Source organism: Chelmon rostratus, chromosome 8, assembly GCF_017976325.1.
Source record: "Chelmon rostratus isolate fCheRos1 chromosome 8, fCheRos1.pri, whole genome shotgun sequence".
Taxonomy (NCBI): Eukaryota; Metazoa; Chordata; class Actinopteri; order Chaetodontiformes; family Chaetodontidae; genus Chelmon; species Chelmon rostratus.
Window position 1 is genome coordinate 24,212,473 of NC_055665.1, and position 25,945 is coordinate 24,238,417.

General features: G+C 45.1%; 2 protein-coding genes across 2 annotated transcripts; both read left to right on the forward strand.

The window, feature by feature from the left end:
- Positions 1–422: 422 nt before the first annotated feature.
- Positions 423–6,659, forward strand: coq3 (coenzyme Q3 methyltransferase). Its single transcript, XM_041942899.1, has 6 exons — positions 423–664; positions 1,265–1,402; positions 3,130–3,229; positions 4,621–4,893; positions 5,698–5,857; positions 6,135–6,659. The coding sequence occupies exons 1-6, from the start codon at positions 498–500 to the stop codon at positions 6,308–6,310; spliced, it is 1,014 nt and encodes a 337-aa protein (XP_041798833.1). The 5' UTR covers positions 423–497; the 3' UTR covers positions 6,311–6,659.
- A 2,593-nt stretch (positions 6,660–9,252) lies between these two features.
- Positions 9,253–21,152, forward strand: faxcb (failed axon connections homolog, metaxin like GST domain containing b). Its single transcript, XM_041943224.1, has 6 exons — positions 9,253–9,512; positions 12,393–12,528; positions 12,816–13,012; positions 16,531–16,748; positions 19,834–19,950; positions 20,513–21,152. The coding sequence occupies exons 1-6, from the start codon at positions 9,253–9,255 to the stop codon at positions 20,830–20,832; spliced, it is 1,248 nt and encodes a 415-aa protein (XP_041799158.1). The 3' UTR covers positions 20,833–21,152.
- Positions 21,153–25,945: the final 4,793 nt, after the last annotated feature.

Consider the following 25,945-nt stretch of genomic DNA (forward strand, 5'->3'; position numbering starts at 1 on the left):
GATTTCAGCCCTGAGCTGCTGAAACAGGAAATGAATCTGTTTCTCATTAGAAGATATGGTGCATAGAGGCCATTGTCACAGAAACCTGATAAAGGTGACATGAACTCTCAAGGATGGTTATGAACCTTGGAGAGGGTGTAGTTTACAGCATGAGGCTTCTGAAACTCGTTACATAAAATATGTAGCTAGAGAAACAGCAGTGACCGTATAGAGACATTTATCCAAGCCATTGTCCATGACTGAAATTTGAAATTCAAATGGTCAGCAGCGATTTATTACACTATGAACTCAGTCCAAACAACATTTTCTCCAGTATTTAGCCATTTAATCCCTGTCCTTAACCGCAACGCGAAGCGTCGACCAGTAGGAACCAAAGCGTGTGTAGTTTCTACCCGAGCAGAAAATACTTGAGCGCTGTCCGTCATACAGAAGCTACGTTGTGTAGTGCAGTGAGCCGATCGTCGCAGCTAGCAGCTAAACCGTGTTGACCCCCCAGCATGTACTCGAATAAGTTGGGCCCCCTCATGTTAGGGCTGTGCAGCCGGAAAGCCCCCGCTGCCTGTATGATGCGGAGCGGCGTCAGCTGGACGGCGATGTGCAAACAGCGGTCACTACGGAGCGTCTGTGTGAAGACCCAGAGCCAAACCGTGCCCTGTCACACCAGGTACAGCACCAGGCCCGCAGTCTCATCTGTACACATCGTTATGAATGAGACAAGTTTAAAGAAACTATTTGTTGCAATTGCCGAATGAAATCAGACGAACAGCAGATCGACCAAAGCCAACAGTTTTAATTATCCATTAACTCGTCAATTACTCTTTAGATTAAACACGTTTGTGTGAATTAAATCGTGAAGAATGGCCATCATGATCATCTTCAGAGCTCAAGGGAACCTATGATGTGTTATTCTATCCAAATAACAGACAAATACAAATAAATATTTAATGTTCAATGGTAAAAAGTCGAAATTATTCTCACACTTAGGAAGCTGAAACCCGCAAATGTTAAAAGAAATCCATTGCTGCTCAAGATATTATTGAAACGTCTAATAATTCATCCACATTTCTGTATTTTCTTTCTTCTCCCAATTGACTAACCGACTAATGGTTTCAGCATCAAACATCAGATTTTGTAGCATCATGTTAGATGCAGCGACGTTTGATTCCACTGACCTAGTAGCTTTTTTTTTTCCAAGGCTGCCCACTGCCCTGTATTAAATGTGGTGTGTGCAGTGTTGACGTGGTCCTGTCTGGTTTATCCACAGTGTTCGTGCAGCCTCCCAAACCACAGTGGACCCAGAGGAGGTGAGGCGGTTCCAGTCAATGGCCAGCAAGTGGTGGGATGAAGAGGGGCAATTTGCAGCTCTTCATGCCATGAACGACCTGAGGGTGCCTTTCATAAGGTGCGTGTTTGTGTGCGACGTGCACTTCAACATTCATTATATTTTGGGAATGCCGAGGTGTCGTGCCTGAGTCACTCTCAGCACGGGCACTGATTGGCAGAGGCATCAAGCCACAGTGTCGAAACATAACCTGGAGGAGATCCGGCCTCGTGGTGTTGGGGTGTGGAGAACACACGATGGATGCACTGATGTAACGTCCAGTGAAAGCGACAGGATTCCCCCACACATTTTCAGCCAATAGCGTTTCAGATGCCCAGACGCTGGAGTTTTGATTGATAAGATCTGCTGTAGGGGCCCCACAAGATGATCATGACATTACCCATCCAGCCAAGAGCCCGTCGCTGCTCTCCCCTTCCCCCACTGTGGTCCTGTTGGTGGTGGTGGTGGTGGTGTTGGTGATGTGTGTCTATGGTGACAGTATGACAGATCCAGTGCCAGTGTATGTCTGAGTGTGTCTGATTTGTCTGATATGGGTCTGCCCCTCAGGGTGTGTCTAAATGAGACCGTACCTTTTAGACTCCAACAGTCTTATTATGATACAGCCAATCCTGACTTAAAAAGACTAAATGAATTTGTTCAGCTTTCTGAAACATTATAAATATGGATCATAAAGTCTACTGTCTGACTACACCAGAGTAACACCTGCATTCACAAAAGGCACATTTTTTTGTCATTCATCTTCTCTGTTGGCTTTTTCTGATCTGTATCAGCCACAACGTTTGTCTTTTTATTCACCACACCTATCCTTCAATAGTTCAATCCCTTCAATCACTAACGTACCGGAAGCTCCAGTAATAGTGTGATGCTGGATAGTGGAGTTAAATCAGAGTTCAGACACTTCATACATGGCAACAATTTGACAGCAATCATACGGTGAAAAAATGCACTGCTTCCTTTCTTTACATCTGAAATGCAGACACATGTTGCTGGATTCAGTGGTCTGGATGCTGAGTAATGAGCCTTTAGTATTTTGCACTTTGTATTAAAGGACAGCACTCCACTTTGTTTTTTCCATAGTACTTTTGCACATTGGAACTGTTGTGATCAATACATTCAGTCATCATAAAACACTAAAATACATTTAATTCACCATCAGAAATTTGGTTTTGATGTTTAGCCAAATGTGATTTTGAGTGAAAGCGGATGACATGTAGAAGTGGGGAAATCTCTTGTTTCAACTTCAGTTGAACAGTAATTTGAATATTTTCATCAGTAGCATAATAGTTCTTATCAGGTGCAGGTGGCTCGATATGCCGCACACACTGTGGCTAAGTAGCCTTTGTCCGCATCCTTCTGTGTTGTGGTGTGGTTGGGAGCTAGTTCGGTGGAACACCTAATCTTCTTTCCTTCGCTGTTTGCGCTGATGCTCCTGCACCCCAGCAGAGCTTTAATGAGGATGATGCATCCTCAGATCTTGGCCTGGTTTGCATGTTTGCTGCCCGAGGCAGACAGTCTGCAGACAGTGTGTGAGGGAGGAACACAGGGGTGAAATTGTAGCCAGAGGATATTTGTGTTGTTAGCCGGCTGATGTTGTAGCTCACTGTGAAGTGGGGGTGGTTGTGACAGCGTATGGTTTCAGCAAAATGTAGAGCTTCTCCTGGCCTCCAACCTCCCATAGCCCTATACGCTTAGCAGCATTACACAGGCTGAGGATGTTTAAGAACACACACATCTTCCCTTTTCATTTCAAATGAGAGATTTAACCTACTGCTCACTGACCTGTTCAGGGATCACCTGCTGAATGTGCACACCACGCGTCATCCAGGGAAACCACTGGCAGGCCTCAGAATACTGGACGTGGGCTGTGGAGGAGGCCTGCTCACAGAGGTAAGTGTTTGTGTGTGTGTCTGAGAAAATGCAGACCCCATGTGAGCGAGGACACGCAGTCAAAAACGTCTCTCCTCCTGTGCATTCCCAATATTTTCAATTGCTACCTTTCACATCACGTTGCGTCTCTTCTCTCCAGAGAGCGGTCTGTCGCTGTGTAAGATTGTGCTTTCAGTGCATTATAGTGCCATTCCTTTCACATACATACCAGTGGCCACAAAAAACATCGAAACGTCAGCCTAATGCACGTTCTCTTGTGATTTGACTGGTCTCGGTTTGGTGGATCGGACAGTCGGTCGTTTGCAGTTGTTTGTCTGTTTGTTAGTGTTGATAGCCGGGCAGCTGGGACAGGGCCTCTGTCCCTGCCTTCATATGGACTGAGGACGTACCAGCTGTGTTGTGTGATTTGACAGGACAAAATCAGGTCCTGTATTCATGGGGCTCTGTCACACAGGCTGTCATAGTCACACACACACACACACACACACACACACACACACACACACACGAAAAGCACAAAAAGTGTCTGTTAAGATTGCAGCTGTGGTTGTGTCTCTGGGTGTCTCGTCACCACAACCCTTCCCATCAGAAGGGATCAGCTGCGGGAGGGTGGAGATCAGCCCAGGGGCGAGCGAGTGCAGCTCACCCCACGTGCCTGTGTGTTTAGCTTTTGTCCAGAAGAGGGCGGTGTAGTTCGCATCCAACCACCTGTCATGCTCATTACAGCTTTAAAATGCTGTTACAGCAGTTAATGTGGACTAAGCTGTGGATTTGTTCGTTGCTTTGACATGATCGCATCTGTTCAGTTTCATAAATCATTTTCTTTCTCAAACTCGGTTTAAATCTAACTTAACACAAAACTACGTCCAGCTATGTTTGCACCTAGAAACCCATCCCCTCAGAGGACTTCTTTTTCCTCATAGAGGTGGAAAATGTATGACCACCAGCAACAAAATCAGAATCACATTTATGAAGGTTTTCACATACAAGGAATTTGTCTTGGCGTTTTGATGCATAACAATAAACACAGTAAGAGAAAATAAAAGTTAAAAGATCAAAACAAGAAGCATTTATAGAAAACTGACAATAGAATATAAAAAATATAAAGCATAAGAAATCTGTACAATTTAACTATTTTTGATTAAAGAGTTTGCAGGAATATGCAAAATATTGACCAAGGAATGTGCCAAAGTTGACAGTATGAAGTAGAAGGAATTATTTCTCAAACATCCTCCTCTTTGTTCCTTTTTATTTTTCCTGCATCTAAAAATAAACAAAATATTGTTGGTTGATATTGTTTGTTGTTCATAATGAAGTGCTGCTGTGGAAGGCATTTTTTAAAAAGTCGAGCCTCCGTCTCCGTCTCCTCCTTCCTCCTTGTCCCTCACAAGCCGCTGGGCCGCCTGGGAGCCAGTGCGTTGGGCATAGATCCAGTGGCAGACAGCATCGGCACGGCACGGCTGCATTCGTCCTACGACCCCGACCTTCGTGGCCGGGTCTGCTACCGGGCCTGCACTCTGGAGGAGCTCTCAGCAGAGGAGGGGGAGGGGGAGGGGGAGGGGAAGAAGGGGCCGGCCCAGTTCGACGCCATTGTGGCATCCGAGGTGGTGGAACATCTGGCCGACCTGGAAACGTTCGCCTTCTGCTGCGGCCTCATGCTGAAGGTGTGTCCCGGGACTGTGTGTGTGTGTGTGTGTGTGTGTGTGTGTGTGTGTGTGTGTGTGTGTGTGTGTGTGTTTTCCTCCAGCTGTTAACTCATGTCAGATATTCCTGCATCGATACCGTGTGCGTCTGTGTGTTCATCTGAGCGGATGCTGGCGTGCATATGGCGATTCTGTTATGTTTGTTGTGTTTGCATCTGTCGTGTGTCTCTGGGAGGAGGTTAGCATGTGTTTTTATGCGTATGAGTTGCATTGAAACCTGACAGGCGTTAGTGAAAGCTGTGCATCGAGGCTGAGCCCAGATGAGTCAGTGGACCAGAGGAGCTGAGAGGACAGAGAACAGAGCTTCACATCATGCCTCTGCATGACTGGACTTTCTTTTTCTCGCTGTTCACTTCTGCTGTCTTACAAAGAAAAACCTTCCAAATGCGTCTAGCTTCAGGGCAGCTGTGCAGGGATGCTTTAGCATGAATTATTGTGTTGTTTGGATTCGTTTTAAAGAAGAACGGCACTCCATCTCTCTCGCTCTCTCTCTCCCTGTCCACTCTCCTTCTGCCTCCCCTCCTGTTAATTAATCCTGACTGAGGCTGAACCTTGAGGTCTGGCACTGTTGCTTTCTAGTCCTGTCCACTGAAGCTTTAAATCCATTCTATAAATACCTTGATGACCCTGGTAGCACCTCCCTTATGTATGTAGCAGCTGCAGGGATGTGCTATCATTGTCAAACATGTATTCTGAAGCAATATTACCATTGAAAACTGTAAATCTCTAATACTTAATAACCTTAAACTGTCCCTTTACGTGCAGCCGGGCGGCTCTCTCTTCATCACTACCATCAATAAAACCAACCTGTCGTACGCGTTGGGCATCGTTGTAGCCGAGCAGCTGCTGCGCCTCGTTCCCAGCGGGACGCACGACTGGGAAAAGTTCATCAGCCCGGAAGAGCTGGAGCGCCTCCTGGAGTCCTGTAAGTCCCTCTGATTTCCACTCGTTTCCCTGGCTCGTTCCCAGCAGCAACAGTCTCAGGTTAAATAAGGGATAAATTATTACTGAGTGCATCAGATGTGAATTTGATCGTTTTGACTGTGCTCTTACCTAAACAGGAAAATTTCATTAGTTTTCCATGTGGACAGTTACATTCAGGTATATACAACACAGACAAGTTTGTCTTCTGGTGTTGCTGTCACGCTCTCTCTCTCTCTTTCGGCCTCTTACCCCCTCTTTTCCCTTTCACCCGCCCTCAGACGGTTTCTCGGTGCAGTCTGTCCGAGGAATGCTGTACAACCCGGTGTCAGGAGCCTGGAGCTGGACTAACAGCGCAGCCATCAACTACGCCCTCCACGCTGTCAAAGTGAGAGACGATGCCCAGGCGGAACAGGCTGAGGAGAGCAGCTCCCACCCTGCAGCCGCACACACCTGAGCCTGACAGCCGCACAACAAGGCAGGAAACTGAAAACCATCAGTTCAGACGTGTGAGGTCCGACCTTCCCTGTGGGAGGCTGAAAGCACTGAAGGAAAGGGACAAACAGCTTTGAGATTAGAGCTGTACTGTAATTGCTGTTTTGCACTTAGAATAAGGCTGCATGGTGTTACACGCTGTTCAAGAAGTGTTTAATGAGCTGTGGAAAGCAACTGTACATCCTCTCACGTGCAGTATCAGAGTTATATAACTACATTATTTTCAGGATACGCTGTACTGAATAATTGAAGCATCAGGATTGTGTGATTTGCCATATCCCTCATTAAAACAGCCCTTTCATCAGCCGCATTTCTGATGAGTGAAGAACGAGAGTGAGAAGTGTGATTTATTTGGACCTGGCTGCTCGCAGTAAATGTGATGTCATGCTGGATGTGGCCGCACACTGGAAAGCATTTTCAGATGATGCGTCCACACACGCGGATGGGACGGTCACACCCTCTGGGATTATAATGGGCCTCATGTGGAAATATTATGTAATTCAAATCAGGCCTGTGGCAGAGGAGAAGTCATGCTTGCATGATGCTCTCAAAGAAGTAAGTGGATGCAAAGATGATGTGTTTCTCTGATGCATGAACTGAGGAATGTTACTTCTGTTACTTCTCACTTTGTAGAAGTTATCAAATTGAACTGACTGTATGGGATTGATAATGATAATCAATGCATTGATTATGAACCCTGGGAAGTCCCACATATTTCACATTTGGCAGCACAGTTATTCCCACGCACGAGCTCAGCTGTCTACAATAATAAACGCTCCTGTTGTAATGCGCGCTCCCGACAGCCGCGGGAGTGCGCAGCTGATTTGCAGTAGCCATGGCTGCAGTGAGGACCTCAGAGCAGGTCACCGAGCGCCAGCCCTCATCGACCTGGACAGGTTGGCACCTGCCGGCCGGCGGGACACGGGATTTCCCTGGCACCCAGGTGCCACAGACGGGGACGTAAGCCTGAGGATCACTGACGAAATCTGCTTTTCTCCAAGTTGACCACGTCCTCCTCACAGCATGCACGACCAGCAGACCCAGCAGACGCCCGCTGCATCCAGCAGTCGAGATGAACGTCTTCCTTCACTTCCGCGGCTGTTCCAGAGTGAGTAAGTCTCCGTCCTGCCTGTCAGGAACATGCTGTCTGCTTGTGAGGAGCTCAGTCCAGAACAATAACAGGTGATCCGGGACCAGCTTTGACGGAGCGGTAACACGCGGATCGAGTTTTCTTGTTTGCGTAGTTTTTACTGAGCATATGAAGTATAATTAAACACGATCACAACCATTTTACAACAACACTTTACTTTTTTTTTTTTAAAGGTTTTTACCTGTACATATTTCTCTCAGTTTAAAGCCTACAAAGGTAAACACATGAACCTGGGCGCGTGTCCTGGAGGAGGAGAAGATGGTCTCTGAAGCCTCCTCATCTCATGCACACTTGTGTGTTTCATATGAACATCATACAGCTACCTGTCGTCATGTGGCGGTCCTGGCCAATAGGCTGCGCGCTCGTCGGGTGAGCCAGTGCTCTCTCTGGGATGCGGGAGGCTCGTCAGGGCGGGGTGGCTCCTCCACCGGAGCAGACAATAGGCCATCTGCGTCAAGCTGCCACAGTTTGGCACGTGACACCGGATGTTCGCCCGAGCTCACCTTGAAAATAAAAGCATGAAGATGTTAAACGGTATTTTTTTTTTTTTTTCAAACCGCCCGCACCTTTTTACCTTGGTTAGTTGGTTATTATTAATGATCAAGCCGATGTAAATGTAAACTTATAACATGACAATCTTACAATATTTGTCAAACGACAAGAAAAAAGAATCTTAACATAGTGGCCATTAGTTATTAGTCTTTGCGTGAACTCCCCCATCTCCTCCTTTTTCTTCCGTCCTGTCACATTCCCATGGTCAAGAATGAGCTTTCATGCTCAAATATAATAGCATGTTTGTAGAGACCAACAATATATAACCAAAGCTCTGTGAAGGAGCTGCAGAAGTATGGAACAATATAGATAGTCAGCACAAGCTGTGTAATACACATGGCCGAAAGCATGAAGGCTATTTGGAGCACTGAACCTGGTTGCTGGAGCCTGTTAGAATAAGCAAACAGCATTTCTCATTTTTTATAGCTGAGTTATTTAGTTGACCAGAGGAAAATTAATCAGCAACAACGTATTATAATCGAGTGAGCCATTTCTCAAGCAATCTACCCAACGGTATGTGGTCCCAGCTTCTCACATGTGATGATCTGCTGCTTTGACTTTTGATTTGAATGCGTCACTTTTTTAGCTGACGATTTGAAAATCTGACAGACAAAATGATTAATCTGGAAAATAATTGGCTGATTAACTGGTCAGTTGAATAATAGTTAGTTGCAGTGCTACCGACATTGAAAAATATTGAAGTTGCTGTAGAAGTTAATGTGCAGCTGTTGGAAGAAGCTGCGTTTGCTGGGGTCCCGACACTTGCAGTGGACGGCTGCAGCATGGGCCTTGGTTTCACTTGTTCTGCAGACTTGAAGTGTTTAGATTATTTACAGAAAGTGAGACTGAAGCAGTGTGAAGTGTCAATATGATTGGTAGTATTGTACAGTCATCAAAATAGCATTACAACTCCACCCCCAACAGCGACATTTATTTTTAAACGGTGTGACCGGAAGTCCGGCCGTTGTATTTCTGAGCAGGCAGCTTGACAGCATTCCCTAAAACCCGCAAAGGAAAGCGAGCTGGGCGCCGCTGAGCGTCGTCCTGGGGAGTGGGAGTCGAGATGTTTACTCTGATGATGTTCTGGAGGACAGTTAGCCACACCGCCGCCATGCCGTAGACAACCCGCCGGGCGGTTAGATGAAGCCTAACGGGGACTGCAGCAGGGAGGACGCGGGGCGGCTGTAACCGAGGGAGGGAGGATGTACTGGGCTGCTGGCTTCGCCTCTTCCCGGCCGTGCGTGGTTGAACTCGGGCGGAATCACAGCCTGCCGCTCGGACTGTGCGCCTCCGAGCAGCAGCAGTCTTTGTATGGCTATATCATCGCCTTCCCTTTGCAGGACTACGGAGGCATCATGTCGGTTCTGGGCTCGGACTCCTGGTGGAAGAAGACCCTGTACATCACCGGGGGGGCCCTGCTGGCTGCTGCAGCCTACCTACTGCACGAACTGCTCGCCATCAGGTAGGGACACTTTCTTTTTCACGTATCCCTCCAGCTGCGGCTCTGACAGTTTCTCATCCCGCTGAGTGATGGCTGTCATTGGAGCGGGAGGTGATAAGACCATGAACGGACATGGGAGTCCTTCCATAGGATGCGATTGCTGCGCAGATCTCGCGGTGGTTGCTGAGGTTTCAGTCCTTGTTTTCCTCCTCCCAAGGACACGGCGCTAGATGGAGGCAGGGGTGGAAAAAAAATCAAATAAATAAAGGAGTCACGCGTCCGCTCGTGTGCCGTGGGCACCTGAGCGTGTGTAAATGAAGCGCTCCTCGGGCGCTGCGGAGTCAGGGCGACCTTTAGTGAACTCTGCGGTGAGATACACAAGAGAGAGCCTACATCCTCAGCTGCACCTTGTGATGGAGGCGGCTGAGGCGGGTGTGATCGGGCCCTGTCGTGTAATCGTGATTAACTCGGGACAATGTGCAGAGCGGGTAGTGCGTGCCTGTCGGTGGGGGGATTATTTTGGGCCAGGCCAGTGCCGGGGAGGAAGTACATCCTGTAACAGTGGCCCGGTGGAGTCTGCTTTCACTCCCCCTCCCCCGTCCTAATCTGTGCAACCTTGCATTTCGTGCAGAAACGCTGCTGTCGTATCACGTGCAGGCTACTGAGGCTGGAGCCCGCAGCCTGCCGGCATCATCTGCTCCTGCCATGTGATGTGTGTGTCGGCACTGGCAGCAGCTCTGCCGCTGCAGTCGGCCTCTGGTCCCCGTGTCCCCCCCCCCATGAGAGATCCCTCACGGAGGACGGGGTGCACGGGACGGAGGTCTTGGTTTGACTTGGACCAGTTTCAGCACCGCATGACTGTGGACAGAGACACGATGGTGTCCATGCTGTCCTCACACTCAGGTGCCACTTTATTAGACACACCAAACTGAACGAATGCAGTCTCATAATAAATCCTCCCCTCATGAAGGTTATGATTAGTTTCAGCTGAGAGGCTTTGATTCAGCTTGATGATGATGATGATGATGATGTGGGATATAGTTTGTGGTGGTTTTCAGCTGAACTGGATTGTATGGATTCTGTTATTGAGCCTACATATCAGCTGACAGTCATGAGAAAAACAGCCTCTAACCCAACCAAACAAACAAACAGCCTCTGTGCTTTGTTGACTCTGGCTTTACCTCCTCTGTGACTGACCGATCCCACTGCTCAATGTGCAAAAACTGCCTTTTGCATCCGATGAAGATGACAAAATACAGAAAAGACCAAGACAAAATGTTATAACACTAATAAGGAAGCGTGTCCCTGTTAGACCTCCTCTGAGCAAAACAACAACAAGAAAAACTCAGACAGAGCAGTGTGGGATGGGAGGGTTGTGCAGTGTACAAAATACATACAACACCACTCACATCTTTAGTATACAGAATAAAACAAACCCAAACAGTACTGTGTCATTTACTGCAGCCAACCTCAGCGTTCAGGGAAGCAGGGTTTATTGCAGGCCCGTTGTATTAGACTGCAACATTTTTAGCTTGCTGTGCCTAATAAACTGGCAATGATTATATTATTCATGAAATAATGTTAAATAAAAAGCAGAGTACATGCTGCCAACCCCCTTTACAGTTGTATTAAATTATTCAGACTTGAAGAGCTTGTGATAAAAGAGATGCTGAACGGACCAGACAGGGTCCGTCTGACTGCCTGCAAAACGAAGCTAATGCCAGTTTAGAAAGTGTCCTCTTACCACTTCCTGTGTGTTGTATGAATAACGTGGTGAGGAACAGAGACTGTCAGGTTTGACGTTATGCATCATGAGCGTATTTCTCCTTAACTGGCTGCTTTAGTAGCGTGCAAAGCTATCAGACATTATGCACCACGTGCATTTATGGCTTGGTCATAATAATACAGTACATATGTGTATGGGCACAGCTGTTCCAGAGACAACAGGACCTCACATTCACAGCAGAGACGAGGACAGTAGAACAGTTCCTAATTGTTTGGCACACAGTGGGACTGTAGCTGAGGGATGGGAAATGTCCAGCAGCTTGTTTGATTAGACCTGGAGCTGTGTGATGACTCATTTAATCTCTATCCTGACCAAAGCTCTTAAAGCCACTCAGCTCAGCCGTGATACTGATGCAGAAGTTCAGTATCAGCAGCTCGACTCATTTCAGAGGACAGTCTGCCATAAAAACACGAGCTGTTCGTAGTACACCTTTGGTTTCTGGTGTCATTTTGCTTACATAAACTAACTAGACATAAACAAGTACACATAGGAAATCATTTACATATGACTGAGCGTTGCAGACTTACAGAGTGCTTTTTTTCTTTGTGGAGTTCAACCAGGACAACAGAATGTAGGTCTGCACAAAGCTATTGTTTGAAAGTTAATGAACTGAAGGCCAGCATGGGTGCTGAAAATAAACGTGTGCATGTTGGCGGGAGTGTTTAAAGAGCCGCAGGGACCCACCCGGCTATTATAAACTACAGGTGTGACCCTTTTCTCTGGGGAAGGTTTGTTAGAGCCTGAGTCTGAACAGCGAGTCCTGCTTCCTGTCTGGAAGCTGAGCTGTGTTCGGTGTTTGTGTCACAGGTCGTAACACCGGTCGCTCTCTGCCACATTCAACATTTGAATGTGGTTAAAGATATTCCGAAAGCTCAGAAAAAAAGGTTCCTGAAAAGCATGAAACACAACATCTACAGCGTGAGACAATCCATCGCAGCACAAAGCTGAGGGAGGTGCTTTTGCAACTCAAATAAATCAACAGAAGCAAATATTATTGTCTCATGAATGTCTTTTTATTTAAGGTGGCATTGCAAAGTGACCTGCGAGCACAAGCGTCAGCAGACGCTGTTTATTTACTGAAGGTGGTGTTGTCTCCATCTGTGCTCTCTGTGCAGGAAGGAGCAGGAGTTGGACTCTAAAGACGCCATCATCCTCCATCAGTTCTCCAGGCCAAAGAATGGCGTGCCCAGCCTCTCGCCCTTCTGCCTCAAAATAGAGACGTACCTGCGCATGGTGGATCTGCCCTACCAGGTGAGGCCCAGCAGACCGCCTCGGGGCTGCTTCAGCGGGCTTTCTCGCTGTGGTGCTTCTGAACTACACCTCCCAGAGACCCCCAGCTGCTTTAACAGCCTGCACTGTCTTTTCTCTGTTGGTGAAGCTGGAGTTTCTGTAGCTGACAGTCTGTAATAGTGTGTCCTCAGCCATGGCTGCTCATCTACCCACTTCTTCCATTGTTAAGAGACAGATATCTCTATCGACAAGGGACAAGATTAGCACATGTCGTACATGTTCTCACGCAGAGCCGTTTACCTCTGCAGAACTACTTCGATGGGAAGCTGTCGCCGCAGGGTAAGATGCCCTGGATGGAGTACAACCACGAGCAGGCGTCGGGGTCCGAGTTCATCGTGGACTTCCTGGAGGAGAAGCTGGGCGTCAACCTCAACAAGAACCTCACGCCGCAGGAGCGAGCCGTGTCCCGAGCCGTCACCAAAATGGTTGAGGAGCACCTCTACTGGTAAGTTCCAGCCGGCGGCTGCAGCCTCGTTCTGGTCTCCAGTGATTTCAGTGGAAAAATCCAATTATTAAGCAACGTGAAGCTGATTTTAAAGGCTGAATACTTTGACTTTTCTGTAATTTGATCTAACGGTTGCTTGAGGGATAAAATTCTGCATATATTGACTTGCATATGTATATTTAAATGTACATATTCACATTTAAATACATATTATAACACATAAGCTCAATGTTAAGCTGTATCAGGAACCACCCACAGGGATCTAATTGAAAAACAATGTCACACTGATTTTACCAGCTAAAAAAAGACTTGCTGAGTCTTAGATCTTTATTTTCATATTCTTATTTAAGCATTATTTACGCAGCCTTCCGGCCCAGGCTGAATCTGTCCTCGCCGTTAACATTGTGTTATCAGCCGTCCTTCGCTGTGGTGAGTCACTCCAGTACCTCTGGGTGAGAACCACGCTGCTGCTAGGAAATCGTTTTCCACTCCTCCCACGCCCAGAGAGGCTCCGAGTGTTTTCCATTACCTAAAAGCTCTATCCATCTTTCACTATCCACCCCCCCCTCACACACACACACACACACACTGATCTGTCTGACCCAGTGCGATGTGGCCTACTCTCCTCTATTTAATAATGCCGGGACACATTTTGAACCAACCTCTCAGTCCTCACATTCAGACCATTTAAAGCTTTCACCTGCTAACAAAGAGTGTGGATAAAGGTGGATGTGACATGACTAACCTCACAGGAGAATGTGTTTAGAAATGCTGTAATTGGGTAGAATATAGATGTGAGATTTTCTAACACTTCTCCAAAGCCTTAGAGGTCGTTCATGTGACCAGCATCCTCCTTTCTCTGCTCCTCCACCCACCCTGTGCCACGTTTAGACCACATATAGACCAATTGATTGAATTATTTATGTCAGGGAAGGGCAGCGTGGCGGCTCGTTGCTCTCTTAAGGTCCTCAGAGCTACAGGCGGCAGCAGCAGCTGATGGTGAGGTCATAAACACACGGTTTCCCACCAGCCCTTCTGACTGATGCTGCAATAAAAATAATATGACGGGAATCTGAGGAACTATGCTTTATCCACCACTACTATCAAACCAGTCACTTCAGTTACTAGCTTGTTGGAGTTAATAGACAAACTGCACCTTCAAAAAAATCTATCATGTTTCTAAAAATCAGCATTTTTTCTGCCAACAATGGATCAAATGCCTCTGTGTAATGAGAATGGCTCGTTTGACGAGTCCACAGAATTATCACCCATCAGCAGTTGCATTCAGTTCTGTGTAACTTTTTAGCCGATTTTAGTTTCCTGTTTTTGTTTTTCTCTCATCAGTCTTGCTTCTAGCAGCAGCAGGCAGCTGTTTTCAGTGAGAGATCTTTGATAAATCCACTGGGCGCTGCCTGTCCGGCACCACACAGCAGACAGACAGCGTTAGCAGCCGGCTGGTGAACACAGGGAAGCATGTAGCAGCTAAAGAGCCGGATTTTTTTTTTTTTTTGATGTTGTTATGATACAGACACACTGCATCCGTTCGACAGATCCTATTCATTTCCTCTGCAGTGCAGGAGATCCAGTGCGTGATGGAAACGGCACGGCGAGACCAGTCGGCGTATCTGAATTTGCATAATAACGGCTGCTGCTCAACGCACCAGCCTCGCTACAATCGGAGCTATCAATCTAGGCAGTGCTGATAAAGTATTAATGAAGTTATTGCATTGACTATTGCTCATATAAAAGGTATTCAGAAACATCGTTTGCTGTACGTGTATTGTTAGGTGTAATAATCGACTGACAAAATCTTAATTTGATGTGTTAATATGCTATGTGTGATTTCTGTTTATTTTTGTGTGAAGTATCCAAACAGGACAGCATCTTGGCGTGTCAGATAATATTACAGGAAGTAGGGTGTGGCCGATGTGAAGTCACCACTACCAGCTGTAAAGTCGGCCAGATGCTTTAATTGAATTCATATTGAGCGACCAGTCTGCCAGAGCGACCCAGAGGACCGCAGGCTGGAGACTGGGGCTCCTTCACTGTCGTATCACGGATCGTGGGTTAGCCACTACCAGCAGAATTATGACATGAAGCTTCCAGGCTTTCAGACGAGCTGAGCGAGAGGCTCGGTCTGTATTTCCAACAAGGTGAAAGTGCAAGTGTGTGAGGATGCAGCAGCTTAATCTTGTTAGCGTCTACACGCACAAGCATCTTTCCTGGAACAACATCGACAGGGCAGAGTCGACAGTGAACGCACCAAACACCAGACAGTCACTGTTGTTGAATGAGATAATTCAGCTAAAACAATTGTCTCTTGTCGGTTTCTTTGAGTAAATCTTTCATGGTCTCAAAAGAGGAGATGCAGAACAGTGGAAGTGGAGATAGGGATTTGAGTTCACACCACATCTTTCTGTGCGCTGCTGTGAGACAAATCTCTGCTTGACATCAGGATGTAGCCGCCCAGGTTTCCTTTTTTAATTCCAACACAAGCAAGAGGGAATCTGAATCAGTGTGATGCAGCATTAAGTGAGTGCTTTGTTCAAGAGTTCTTAGTCCTAATCTGTAGCGGAATTTCTTGCTTGTGTGCACGGTCACCTTTTCTCCTCTAACCTATTTCTGTATGAGAGGCGGCGATAGACTCCGAGCATTTCCTCAGGGACGTAACAGCAGCCTGACAGATTGAAGGGCTGAATATGTGCTGCTGTCTCCTGGCAGCGAGTTGAGAGCAGTAGAGCTGATAAATGGGCAGTGGGTCGGATGTGGCAGTCCACTTTTATTGATTAGGACGAGGTTAATTGTCAATAGACACAAAGCGGGACACGGGCTGAATCTCTGGTGAGAACATTATTGCTGACACTACTGTGCATCCTGTTCAGTCCATTCACAACGAGCTCAGTTGCTTCTTTTTGTCTCAGAACTGGAGTTGCTGGTAAGGGAGTTACATGCTGGTGAAGGAATATCTTTTGGTATCCTGAAATGATGGCCTCTCATCACGTGTTGCTAAAAATAGCCTTGGATTAGAGCTGTTGATGAATACATTTTGTAGAAATACTTCATCTAATGCAGTTTGTGAGGACCCAACGGGCAGAGAACAGACAGCATGTCCTGTCAGACATTAAAAACCTCTGTAATTCTGTGCTGTGTATGATGAAGAGGCTCGCTGAGGCTAGTAGAAGGGGTAGCACGTTTGGTCGCAGCCGCTTCCTTCAGTGGATCCCTTGTGAGATTGTGTTCAGTGTGATAACCCTTTGTCCGTTTAGAAACAGACTGTTTTTTACCAGCCTTTTGCTGTGTAAATGTTGTTTTGTTTGCCCATAAAAATGATTCTTTCCCACCATAAATTTGAATGTGATTTCATGGAGAAGTTGCATATTATTAGAGTAACAACACAACAGATCTCTGGAGTCTAAGAGCCTAAATTGCAAAGTTATAGTGAATTTTTATATTGAATCTTCATAGTGGAACAACCAGTCGCAGCCTTTTGATGTTGTCTGCCGTGTGCCTTCTCTCAGGACGATAGCCTACTGTCAGTGGGTGGACAACCTGGAGGAAACGCAGAAGCTTCTGGCGATGAGCGGCCCTCTGAGCGACACCCTGAAGTGGCTGCTGAGCCACCTGAACAGCAGCATGGTGCGCAGGGAGATGTACGGCCACGGCATCGGACGCTTCTCCAAGGAGGAGGTCTACGCACTGATGGAGAAGGACATGAGGACACTGGCCACGCTGCTGGGTAGGAAGAGGACTGTGTGTGTGTGTGTGTGTGTGTGTGTGTGTGTGTGTGTGTGTGTGTGTGTGTGTGTGAATGCCTGCATGCATTTGTTACTAGAAATCCATTGTCATGATAGGAAGAGTTGTGTTTTGTTTCCTCAAATGTATTCATAAACTCAGTTTGATGGATAGTTGTGGAGAAATCTGACGTCTTTTACAGAACACTTGCTTTTGTTGTTTTTCTGTAAAATCAGAAGGAGGCAGCAGTGACAGCCCAAAAGTTAGTGTGTTCAGCCAGACGTGAATGGTGTTGAAGTGTATCTGTACAGCTGTATCAAGATAATTTGCGATGGCATTGGCAGGCCTAATGACCAACGTGCAAATTGTTGGATGGCTCTGGCAGGCTAATGCGGTCTAATGAAGCATTAGTGTTAAATGACTTATAGACCCTGAAGAATTATTTCACAGTACATATGCTCAATAATACACTGTATCCTTGGATGAAAAAGCAGAATAGAAACTAAACGTTGTGTATGTGTAATGGAATTAAGCTGCATGTAAATATGTTTAATTTCCTTGCAGCATACTAAAGATGAATGAAGCATGTGAAGCCATAGCGATACAATATCAGAGAGTTCAGGTGGAAACAAAGATGCTGGAAAGAAAAGTAATTCGCATCGATCTGTTTGTGCCGTTTCAACGGCTGTTGTAAAACGGAAAGTCGTTCCCAGAGTGGAGGCATCAGTGCTTTCTGAAAGCAGGCAGCTTCTCTTTCAGTGTGCCAGAGGTGCGACTCTAAAATGTGCTGACGCTGCCAGAAGTGCGGCTGCTCCAGCTCCGAGACGAAATTATCTTATTTTGAAGTGTGTCATCTTACGGGATGGGGGGGCAGGAGATCATTGATTTAGCATAAGTTACAACACAATGTTTCACTGCACTCTGTCACATTAACATAAATAAAATGTTGTATGATAGATTTCAGCGCTGAAGGCGCGTGTTACTGTGCAAAACAATGGGGAAAGTGATCCCCAAGCAGGGGTGCTTCTGCAGTTAGCAAGGATACATGGACGGATTGTGTAGCTGCTCAAAAAAATTGATTTAAAAAAAATTATATCCACATATTAATTTAGGAGGAAAATATCCACATCTGTGCTGTGACACCGCAAAGTTAGCTGCTGCCACTGAGAGTGCATGAAGGCTAGTTAGCAAGCTAGCAGAGAAGCTGAAATAGTTAGACGGATAAGATTAAGTTGTCAACTAGTTAGCTAAGAGAGGATAAACATTTGTAATCGTTAGCTAAAATTAATGGATAAACAGGTGACTTACTAAGCTCAAAGTCATGGATACGTGGTTGAAATAGTTCGCTAAAATTAAAGGCTAAATGGCTCGAACAGCTAGCTAAAGTTATGGAGAAGCAGCTGAAATATTAAACTAGAGTTAATGATTAAAAAGGTGAGATGGCTACAAGGAATGTGTACAGAAAATGGGTTAAATAGCTATGGGAGAATAAACATTTTCAATAATTAGCCAACAGTTGAAAAATATAACTAAATGAATGGATAAACAGGTGAAGTTAGCTAAAAGTTATGGATAAACAGTTGAAATAATGAGCTAATTTCCTAAATTAAGAAGGAAATATGGATTAGAGCATCAAGATTTTTACATGTATTTACAGGTCAGAGACTATTTTAATAAAGAAATAAAGCCAGACCTCCCAGGTGAACCAAATAAAGTGATTGTGACTCTATGTAATGCACACAAGGGCAAATTTGGAAGAGTAATATCTGAATTGTACCAAGGTACGGTAGCAAACACTTCAACTGTGTACATGAGAGATAAGTGGGAGAAAGAACTAAAGGCAGGAATAACTGACGAGATGTGGTATAATATAATTAAAACACAGCAAACAACCAGTTATTCCAGAATATGGAAAGAATTTTGCTGGAAAAACATTGTGAGATTTTTCATCACACCGAAAATGAAAAAGGGACGATCACCTGTACAACAACTCTGCTGGAGACTGTGTGGGGAACAGAATGAGGGTCACACACATATTGTTTGGTATTGTACCAAAATAACAAGATACTGGAATGATGTGTGGAAAGAGATGAAAAAGATATTAGGCTATGAGCTGCCTAAAACATGCATTGCACTATACTTGGTAAATGTTACAACTCGAGAAAACATCCAAGACAGAGGCTGGTATCTGATTAAGATTTTACTTGCGGCTTCCAAGAAAGCCATCACAAGGAAATGGCATAAAGAAGACCCCCCTACTTGGAGGAACTGGATGGAGATCATTGATGAGATACACGTTATGGAGAGACTCACACATATCATAAAACTGCAACAATCATTATGCGAAAGCAGATGGGAAAAATGGACTGTCTACAAAAAACAGCATGAAGACTGATAGTAATTTTACTGACACTATGTTCTATATGTATTGTGTTGTTTAAATGAGAAAATCAATAAAATATAAGTTAAAAAAAAGAAATAATGAGCTAAATTTAGTGGTTAAACGGGTTCGGTAGTTAGCTAAAAGCTAAAAAGCTAGCTAAAAAAAAAAATTATACACTATCTAATTTAAATAGCGAGCTGTGGGAGAATAAACATTTGAAATGATTAGCCAAAACTATGGACAGAGTTAAGAAATAATTAGTTAAAATTAATGGTGTTAATAGGTTTAACAGGTGAAGTACCTGTTAGTAGTGGTGATGTATACATGGTTAAAATAGTTAAACGTAAGTAAAGATGCAGCTTCTGCTACTTCAGGTGTAAGTGGTAGGAAATTAGATTATATGAAAAACTTCATTTAACAACATCACTTCAACTTAAAAATTACTAGAACAGGATCCACTTTTGGTGGCATTACACAACATCCACTTTCAAATCAGCTGAATGATGGGTGGTGTTGAACTGGACTTCATCTGAGAGGGTGATGCATATAGCAGATAGTTATTATTTGGGCTTGTAATAAATGGGTTTTATTGCAGTTAACCATCATTAGCATGTTTATTTCCATATTTGTTTCATTAATATCTAAAAAATGGTGGAAATGTCTCTGCATCAAAGCTTCACGTTGCTGTTTATTCTCTGTCCTGTAGGAGATAAGAAGTACTTTATGGGCTCTAAGATGTCAACATTAGATGCTACAGTGTTTGGGCATCTAGCCCAGGCTATGTGGACTCTGCCTGGGACACGACCAGAGCAACTCATCAAAGGTCAGCGCATCAGTGAAGTACTCAGACATGAGTGAAACTGAATATTCTAATAACAAGCTAAAGGAATTGACACATGAATTCAATCATGGATTTTTTTACTGTAGTAACTGTTTTTTTTTAGTTTGATCTTTGTTATTACCCTGTAAACATTAATCTCTTTGTCATTCACAGTTTCTCACAGTTTGTCATAGTTGTATTAATCCGTTCATGCCACTAGATGGCAGCAATATTCTTCTGCCATGCATTGTTGCTGACACAGGCTTTGATTGTTGCTTTCACGTCTTGCACAGAGTAGGAAACACTTGAGTCTCTTATCTTTTCATAGAGCAAAATGACAGCTTGCAATGTCACAAATGAAGATGTTGTCGTTTTGATTTATAATTAATGATGAAAGGGCTCATGATGAAGGGATTACACCAAATATGTCTCACAAAGTATCTCAGCTGTATTGTCTTCATCTGTATCAGACTCCACATGTCAGTAAGCACCAATGATACCTCCTGCTGGTTTTCACTGTACCCGTAAAATCTTGTGCATGTTGCTGTGTGTGATGTCTTTACAGGAGAGTTGATCAACCTGGCCATGTTCTGCGAGCGGATGCGGAGGAGATTTTGGCCCGAGTGGTTTGTGGAGGTGGAGGATCTTTATTATGACGGAGACAGTGAGAGCAGCGGCGGCGGCTCCCCTACAGGCCTGCTGGACTTTGGCCTCTTCTCCAGGACTGACACTCTGGACGACAGCGACGCCAGCAGCCACTCAGCCGGACACACGCACACACACACCCCCGACTCCGACCACTCGCTCTTTGACTCGGACGTGGGCACGGGATCTGACAATGACATTCAGCTTAAGGAGGAGTTGATGCCCGACCTGGAGGTTTGACCTGAGAATGGCCGTGATTGGCTGACAGATTGAGACTGATAGGAGGCGGGAAAAGTTGTCTCGGTTAGCTTGATAAATCAGACAGTGTGGACAGGTTGCCAGACAACAGCTCTCACAGCTGAGGAAACAACTCCAGCTCCTCCACTCATAATACTCCGAATGATACACCCTCCTGATGGACAGACTGGGTATTAATATGCAGAGCATACAAACTGGACCGCATCATACACATGCTACTGTATGGTTTGTCCCCTCCTGTAACGTCAGAACTGTCCCCGTGGCAGTTTCTCTTTGCCTTATTTGTCTCGTCCCAAGATAGAGAAGCTGGTGTTGTGAAAGGTGAACACAGAGGAAACATCTCATCTCATGAAAAGTGCGGAGAGGAGTGTTGTAGACAAGACAGGTGGCACTTCACTTGCTATGAAACGATGCAACTAATCACCACTCTGCCATGTGTCTTAACGCACAAGCCCATTCGAACAGGTGGAGATTGATCATGTGGCTAAAAGGAACAGCTGCTGTGTCTCAGCTGTTAACCATCCGTGTGCTGGAGAGGAAACACAGATGACACCGAGCGCCAGACCGTGGCAGATTGATCCTCATGTCATTTCCTGTATGCTACTGTATGTGGGAAGAATCCGTATCAAGACGTGATGTCTCCATCAGACCACAACCCGACATGTACATGTACTAAATCAGAAGGAGAGACAAGCAGATCTGTGCCTGTTTCATTTACCTGTTAGCATCCTTGTTTCTCTCCATTTAGTAATTATTTGCTTGCACTTTGTTTTTGGTGAACATGGAGCTTCGAGTCATTAATTTTGGTATAAGTAAACAGCTGTAATTTGTATGTTAGACCACTAGATGGAGTCAGCAGTCAGACTGATGCCTCCTTCATTCTGTAACATCAAGGTCATTCCACCCTGATGACCTGCAGTCCATTTAACAAAGCAAATGATTCCTCCCTCTGTCCTAAACTTTAATATTGTGGGTCCCATTCATAGGTAACCTGTCAGTGTGTGTGTAGATGTGATGTGCGTACGCATGCAGACTCGCATACTGCAGCAAATCAGCCTTAGTTCTCTCAGACTGAAGTGGGTGAAAATAGTCTGAAACCTTTTTTGTCGTGATATAATTTATTATCAGTGCCACTCGATTATTCTTTCTATATGATCTTATGTGTCAAATATCTATTTTTTTGTTCATCTTTGTTTTCTTATTGCTCTCAAAGAGAGAAGTTATTTTGCACTAGTGGAAATTTATTTTCACCTTATTTCAATGGGAGCAGTCTGCTATAGAGGTAGAGAACAGTCTAGGCCAAATGAATGGGAAACATAAAATGCGTATATCCGGAGTACAGGACGCTGAGTGTTCTGGTAATGATTGTGCTGTGGGGGAACTGTGCTGCTAATGTTGGCTGCGTGTATGTGAATATTACTGGGTGTGAATGTCATCAGTGAAGCAGTTGATCAAGTCGCCTTTGCAGAGACAGTCAGAATTACCAAATCAACGGAACTAACTGTCGCTAGTTTCAAAACTTTGGGTTTAAAATGGACCAAAATCTCCCGGCAAGTGTTCTGTCTGTCACATTAAGCACAGTGGAAGTGATCGTAATGGCAGTGTGACTGCTGTAAAAAGACTGTGGTGCATATAGAGTAAATGTGGCCTGTTAAAGGGTCAGTTCACCCTATTTACAACAAAAAACATTATCTCACTTACATCCAGTGGTATTGAGCCACGCCAATAGTTTTGGTTTAAAGTCTCCAGATTTTCATATATGTGTCTGTCAGATGTCTGCCTGCATACAATAAAGGGGGATGGAAGTTTGTTTGTTCATACAACGCTGATTCCAAAAAGCTGGGACGCTGTGTAAAATGTAAATAAAAACAGAAAGCAATGATTTGCAAATCCTTTTCGGCCTAAATTCAGTTGAATACAGTAATAAGACAAGATATTTAAGATTCAAACTGATAACCTTTATTGTTCTTTGTAAGTAAGAACTCCTGGATTTGATGCCTGCAACACATTCTAAAAAAGTTGGGGCAGGGTCAAGTTCAGCACTGGGCCACCTTTTCTTTTGTCAATGCTCAGTAAATGTTATTTATGTTATTAATATTTTGTGTTGCAGGTCTGGACTGCAGGCAGGCCACTCTAGTACCTGAACTCCATCACTATGAAGCCATGTTGTTGTAACACATGCAGAACATAGCTAAGCACTGTCTAGCTGGAATAAGCAGGGGCGTCTCTGAAAAAGATGTTGTCTAGATGGCAGCATATGGCTGTTTTTGGTACTTACCATAGTCAGTGTGTTACCTACAGTAGATGGCGGTTGGCACAGCCCCAGTTTGGAGAAGCAGCAGGAGCACCAGTGTAGGAAGCTGAGCAGCGTTTGGCATGGCGTGCCAACTGCCATCTACTGTAGGTAACACACTGACTAATGATAAACACCTCATCCAGCCCCACTTCAAATAATCCAAACTATCCCTTTAAAGCTGCTATAACCATTATTTTTATATTAACAAATGATCAAATGACAGTGTGTAATGTGAGTGTGGTCCTCGTAGTGGTGAGCCCACATTGAGTTATCACTCGATTCTGCAGATTTAATCAACTCTAGGGAGTGCTTTAGCGTCTTCTTCCGTGTTTTGGTTTTATGGCCCACAGCTTTACTGGTTGGCTTCACTCTCAGCTTCACTCTCAGCACTCTCAACAGCACACAGCTGTTTTAATCAAAAAAGCTCTAAAAACCCACCGTACAATATCTGCTCAGCTCAATGCCAACAGACACAGTTAGGGACTAGCTGGTGAGCATAGCTCCACTGTCATTTAGTGGCTTTGGAGACAGATATTTCGCTCTGACCGAGAAGCAGAGTAAGTATTGGACTTGTATTTATCGGGTGGCCAACCCCAAATGAAACATGACTGAGTAGTACTGTTGTTCCGTGTCTGCTAGATGTGTAAATAAGCAACTGTTCACTAACAAGTTTGCCATATCAACCTCAAAGGCGATAATATGTGAGTTTTTTACCATCTTGTTTCCTCAGCTGGCAAATTGGGAAAATGTTTTAAATGCATTAAATGTCATTTTGCAAAACAAAATGCTGTTCACCTTCATGCTCCTGAAGTGGACACAAAAATCTTGGAGACTAATCTTGACACCAAAACCAAAACTATCTGCGTGGCTACACGCCACCACTTGGGGTCATTGAAGAGATATGTTTTGTTTTTTTTCACAGTTTCGGTGAAGTGACCATTTAAATGAGAAGCCTGGAAACTGGATACTGTAGGTGAGTTGGTGACAAAAGACCAGCGTGTGAGCCAGATACTGGGACTCTAGAGACCATCTTCTTCCATCATGTCGTCCTGTGGTCCGTATCCCGACCCGCCGTGGCCTGGGTGAGGTGCTTTTCAGTCGCCTCATCCAGGCTGGTCATCTTATACAGTTGGACTGCTTTAATCAAGCCATATTAAAACTAAATGTCTTGTTATTGGAACCATGTCATAGCATTACTGCTGGGGTAATGTAAATATTGTATGTGTGACAACGTGTACCGTACTGTATGTAGAGCTGACTGACTGATCAAACTACCTATGGATGTGCAGTCATAAACTGGAGTGACTGGATGATTTCAATAAAGAATAGCTGTGATCATTTTAAACAGGCCATCGTTGTGAGTTTAATTTGCATCCTCATCATGTGTCTCATGTTAATGAAAGGGCGTTGATGTCATAACGCTGCTCTGCACTGTAGTTTAATAACCATAAGCCCCCAGATTGTGTCATATTGTCATACCTCTAACTGTATTTTATGTATGTGGTTGTGTGTTTTCAATCAGGCTAACAAGTCGCAATCATTCAGGTGAGTAGGAGGGCGGATTAAGACTTGGAGGCTGGAGGAGAGAGGAAATGAGGAGAGAGGAAACAAGGAGAAAGGAGCAGGAACTGGAAGAGGAAAAGTTTGAATAAGGATGAGAAAAACAAAAAATCGGGGGATAGGGGGAAATTGGGCCAGGGCAAAGAAGCAAAACAAAAGGTGGAAGTAACCAGGAGCAAGAGGAGAAGGAGGGATAAAGAGGAGGAGAGGAGCAGGTGGTGGAGAGGAGAGAAGGGGTGAAGAGGCCAGGACTGAGGAGTGAAGGGATAGAGGGAAGTCACTGGGGAGCAGCAAAGAGGAAAGGAGCATCAAGAGTTTTTGGAGGGGAGAGATGAAGGGCTGAAGTTTAAGAGGAGGAGGATGGAGGCGGCGGAAAGGGAAGGAAAAGGAGGGAAGTCGACGGGGAGGAGAAAGAGTGCGGAAAATAGGAGTGGGAATGAGACGAGAGGAGGCAAGAGGAGAGGAGGAGGCGGCTGGGCTTGGGGCCCGGGGAGGAGAAGCGAGGGCCACGGATCAGGAACCAGCCTCCCGGGGGACGGAGCAGGTGCAGGCTGTGAGCAAGGCCTTTGGGCCTGAAGGGGCTGCCAGAGCTTAAAACAATCTGCATTGCTCCTTTTTTAATTTGGCTCTGTGAACAGCCCACCCTCCACACTGACTGTCTCTCCCTCTCTCTCTGCTTAACAGATCAGCGATCCACAAAGAGGGGTAAACACACACAGAGCAAAATTAAAATCGGAACTCCCCTGGCACAGCAAAACAAATTAGAGCAAACAAATTACAGAGAGTCAACACACAAACAGTGGAGCATCTGTGGCTCTCTGGACTACCGGAGCCGGTGGCTACCTCCCACACCACCACCACCACCACCTATAGTACATGTACACAATAAACTCTGTGTCAATCCTGGGCTGCACACTCTGAACATGTTCTCTTCGAAACACTGTGTACAAATCAGTCCTGCATGCTGTTTTGTTTTGAGCATCTTTTTCAAGAAACACCTTCCTTTTTTTTCTTTTTTTTTTTTGCATGTTTAAAATCAGCTGCAGAAGGTTTCAAAAGAGACTTGATGATTGGTGGAGCCACATGTGTGTGTCATACATAAACACATGTACTGTAGTGCTTTTCCGAACAGGCCCATTTCACTGTCAAAGTCCTTTAAAGTCTGAATGCTTGTGATTATTTGGAGGTGAAACTGAAAGTAAACACAAAATGTCTCTAATAAGCCCTCACTGCACGAGC

Bases quoted from the DNA above. Each gene is read 5' to 3' on its own strand.
- coq3 (XM_041942899.1), top strand. From the start codon at position 498: ATGTACTCGAATAAGTTGGGCCCCCTCATGTTAGGGCTGTGCAGCCGG. The intron at 3,230-4,620 runs GTAAGTGTTTGT...GTCCCTCACAAG, and splicing joins GAGGAGGCCTGCTCACAGAG to CCGCTGGGCCGCCTGGGAGC. The intron at 5,858-6,134 runs GTAAGTCCCTCT...ACCCGCCCTCAG, and splicing joins GGAGCGCCTCCTGGAGTCCT to ACGGTTTCTCGGTGCAGTCT.
- faxcb (XM_041943224.1), top strand. From the start codon at position 9,253: ATGTACTGGGCTGCTGGCTTCGCCTCTTCCCGGCCGTGCGTGGTTGAA. The intron at 9,513-12,392 runs GTAGGGACACTT...CTCTCTGTGCAG, and splicing joins CACGAACTGCTCGCCATCAG to GAAGGAGCAGGAGTTGGACT. The intron at 12,529-12,815 runs GTGAGGCCCAGC...TTACCTCTGCAG, and splicing joins TGGTGGATCTGCCCTACCAG to AACTACTTCGATGGGAAGCT.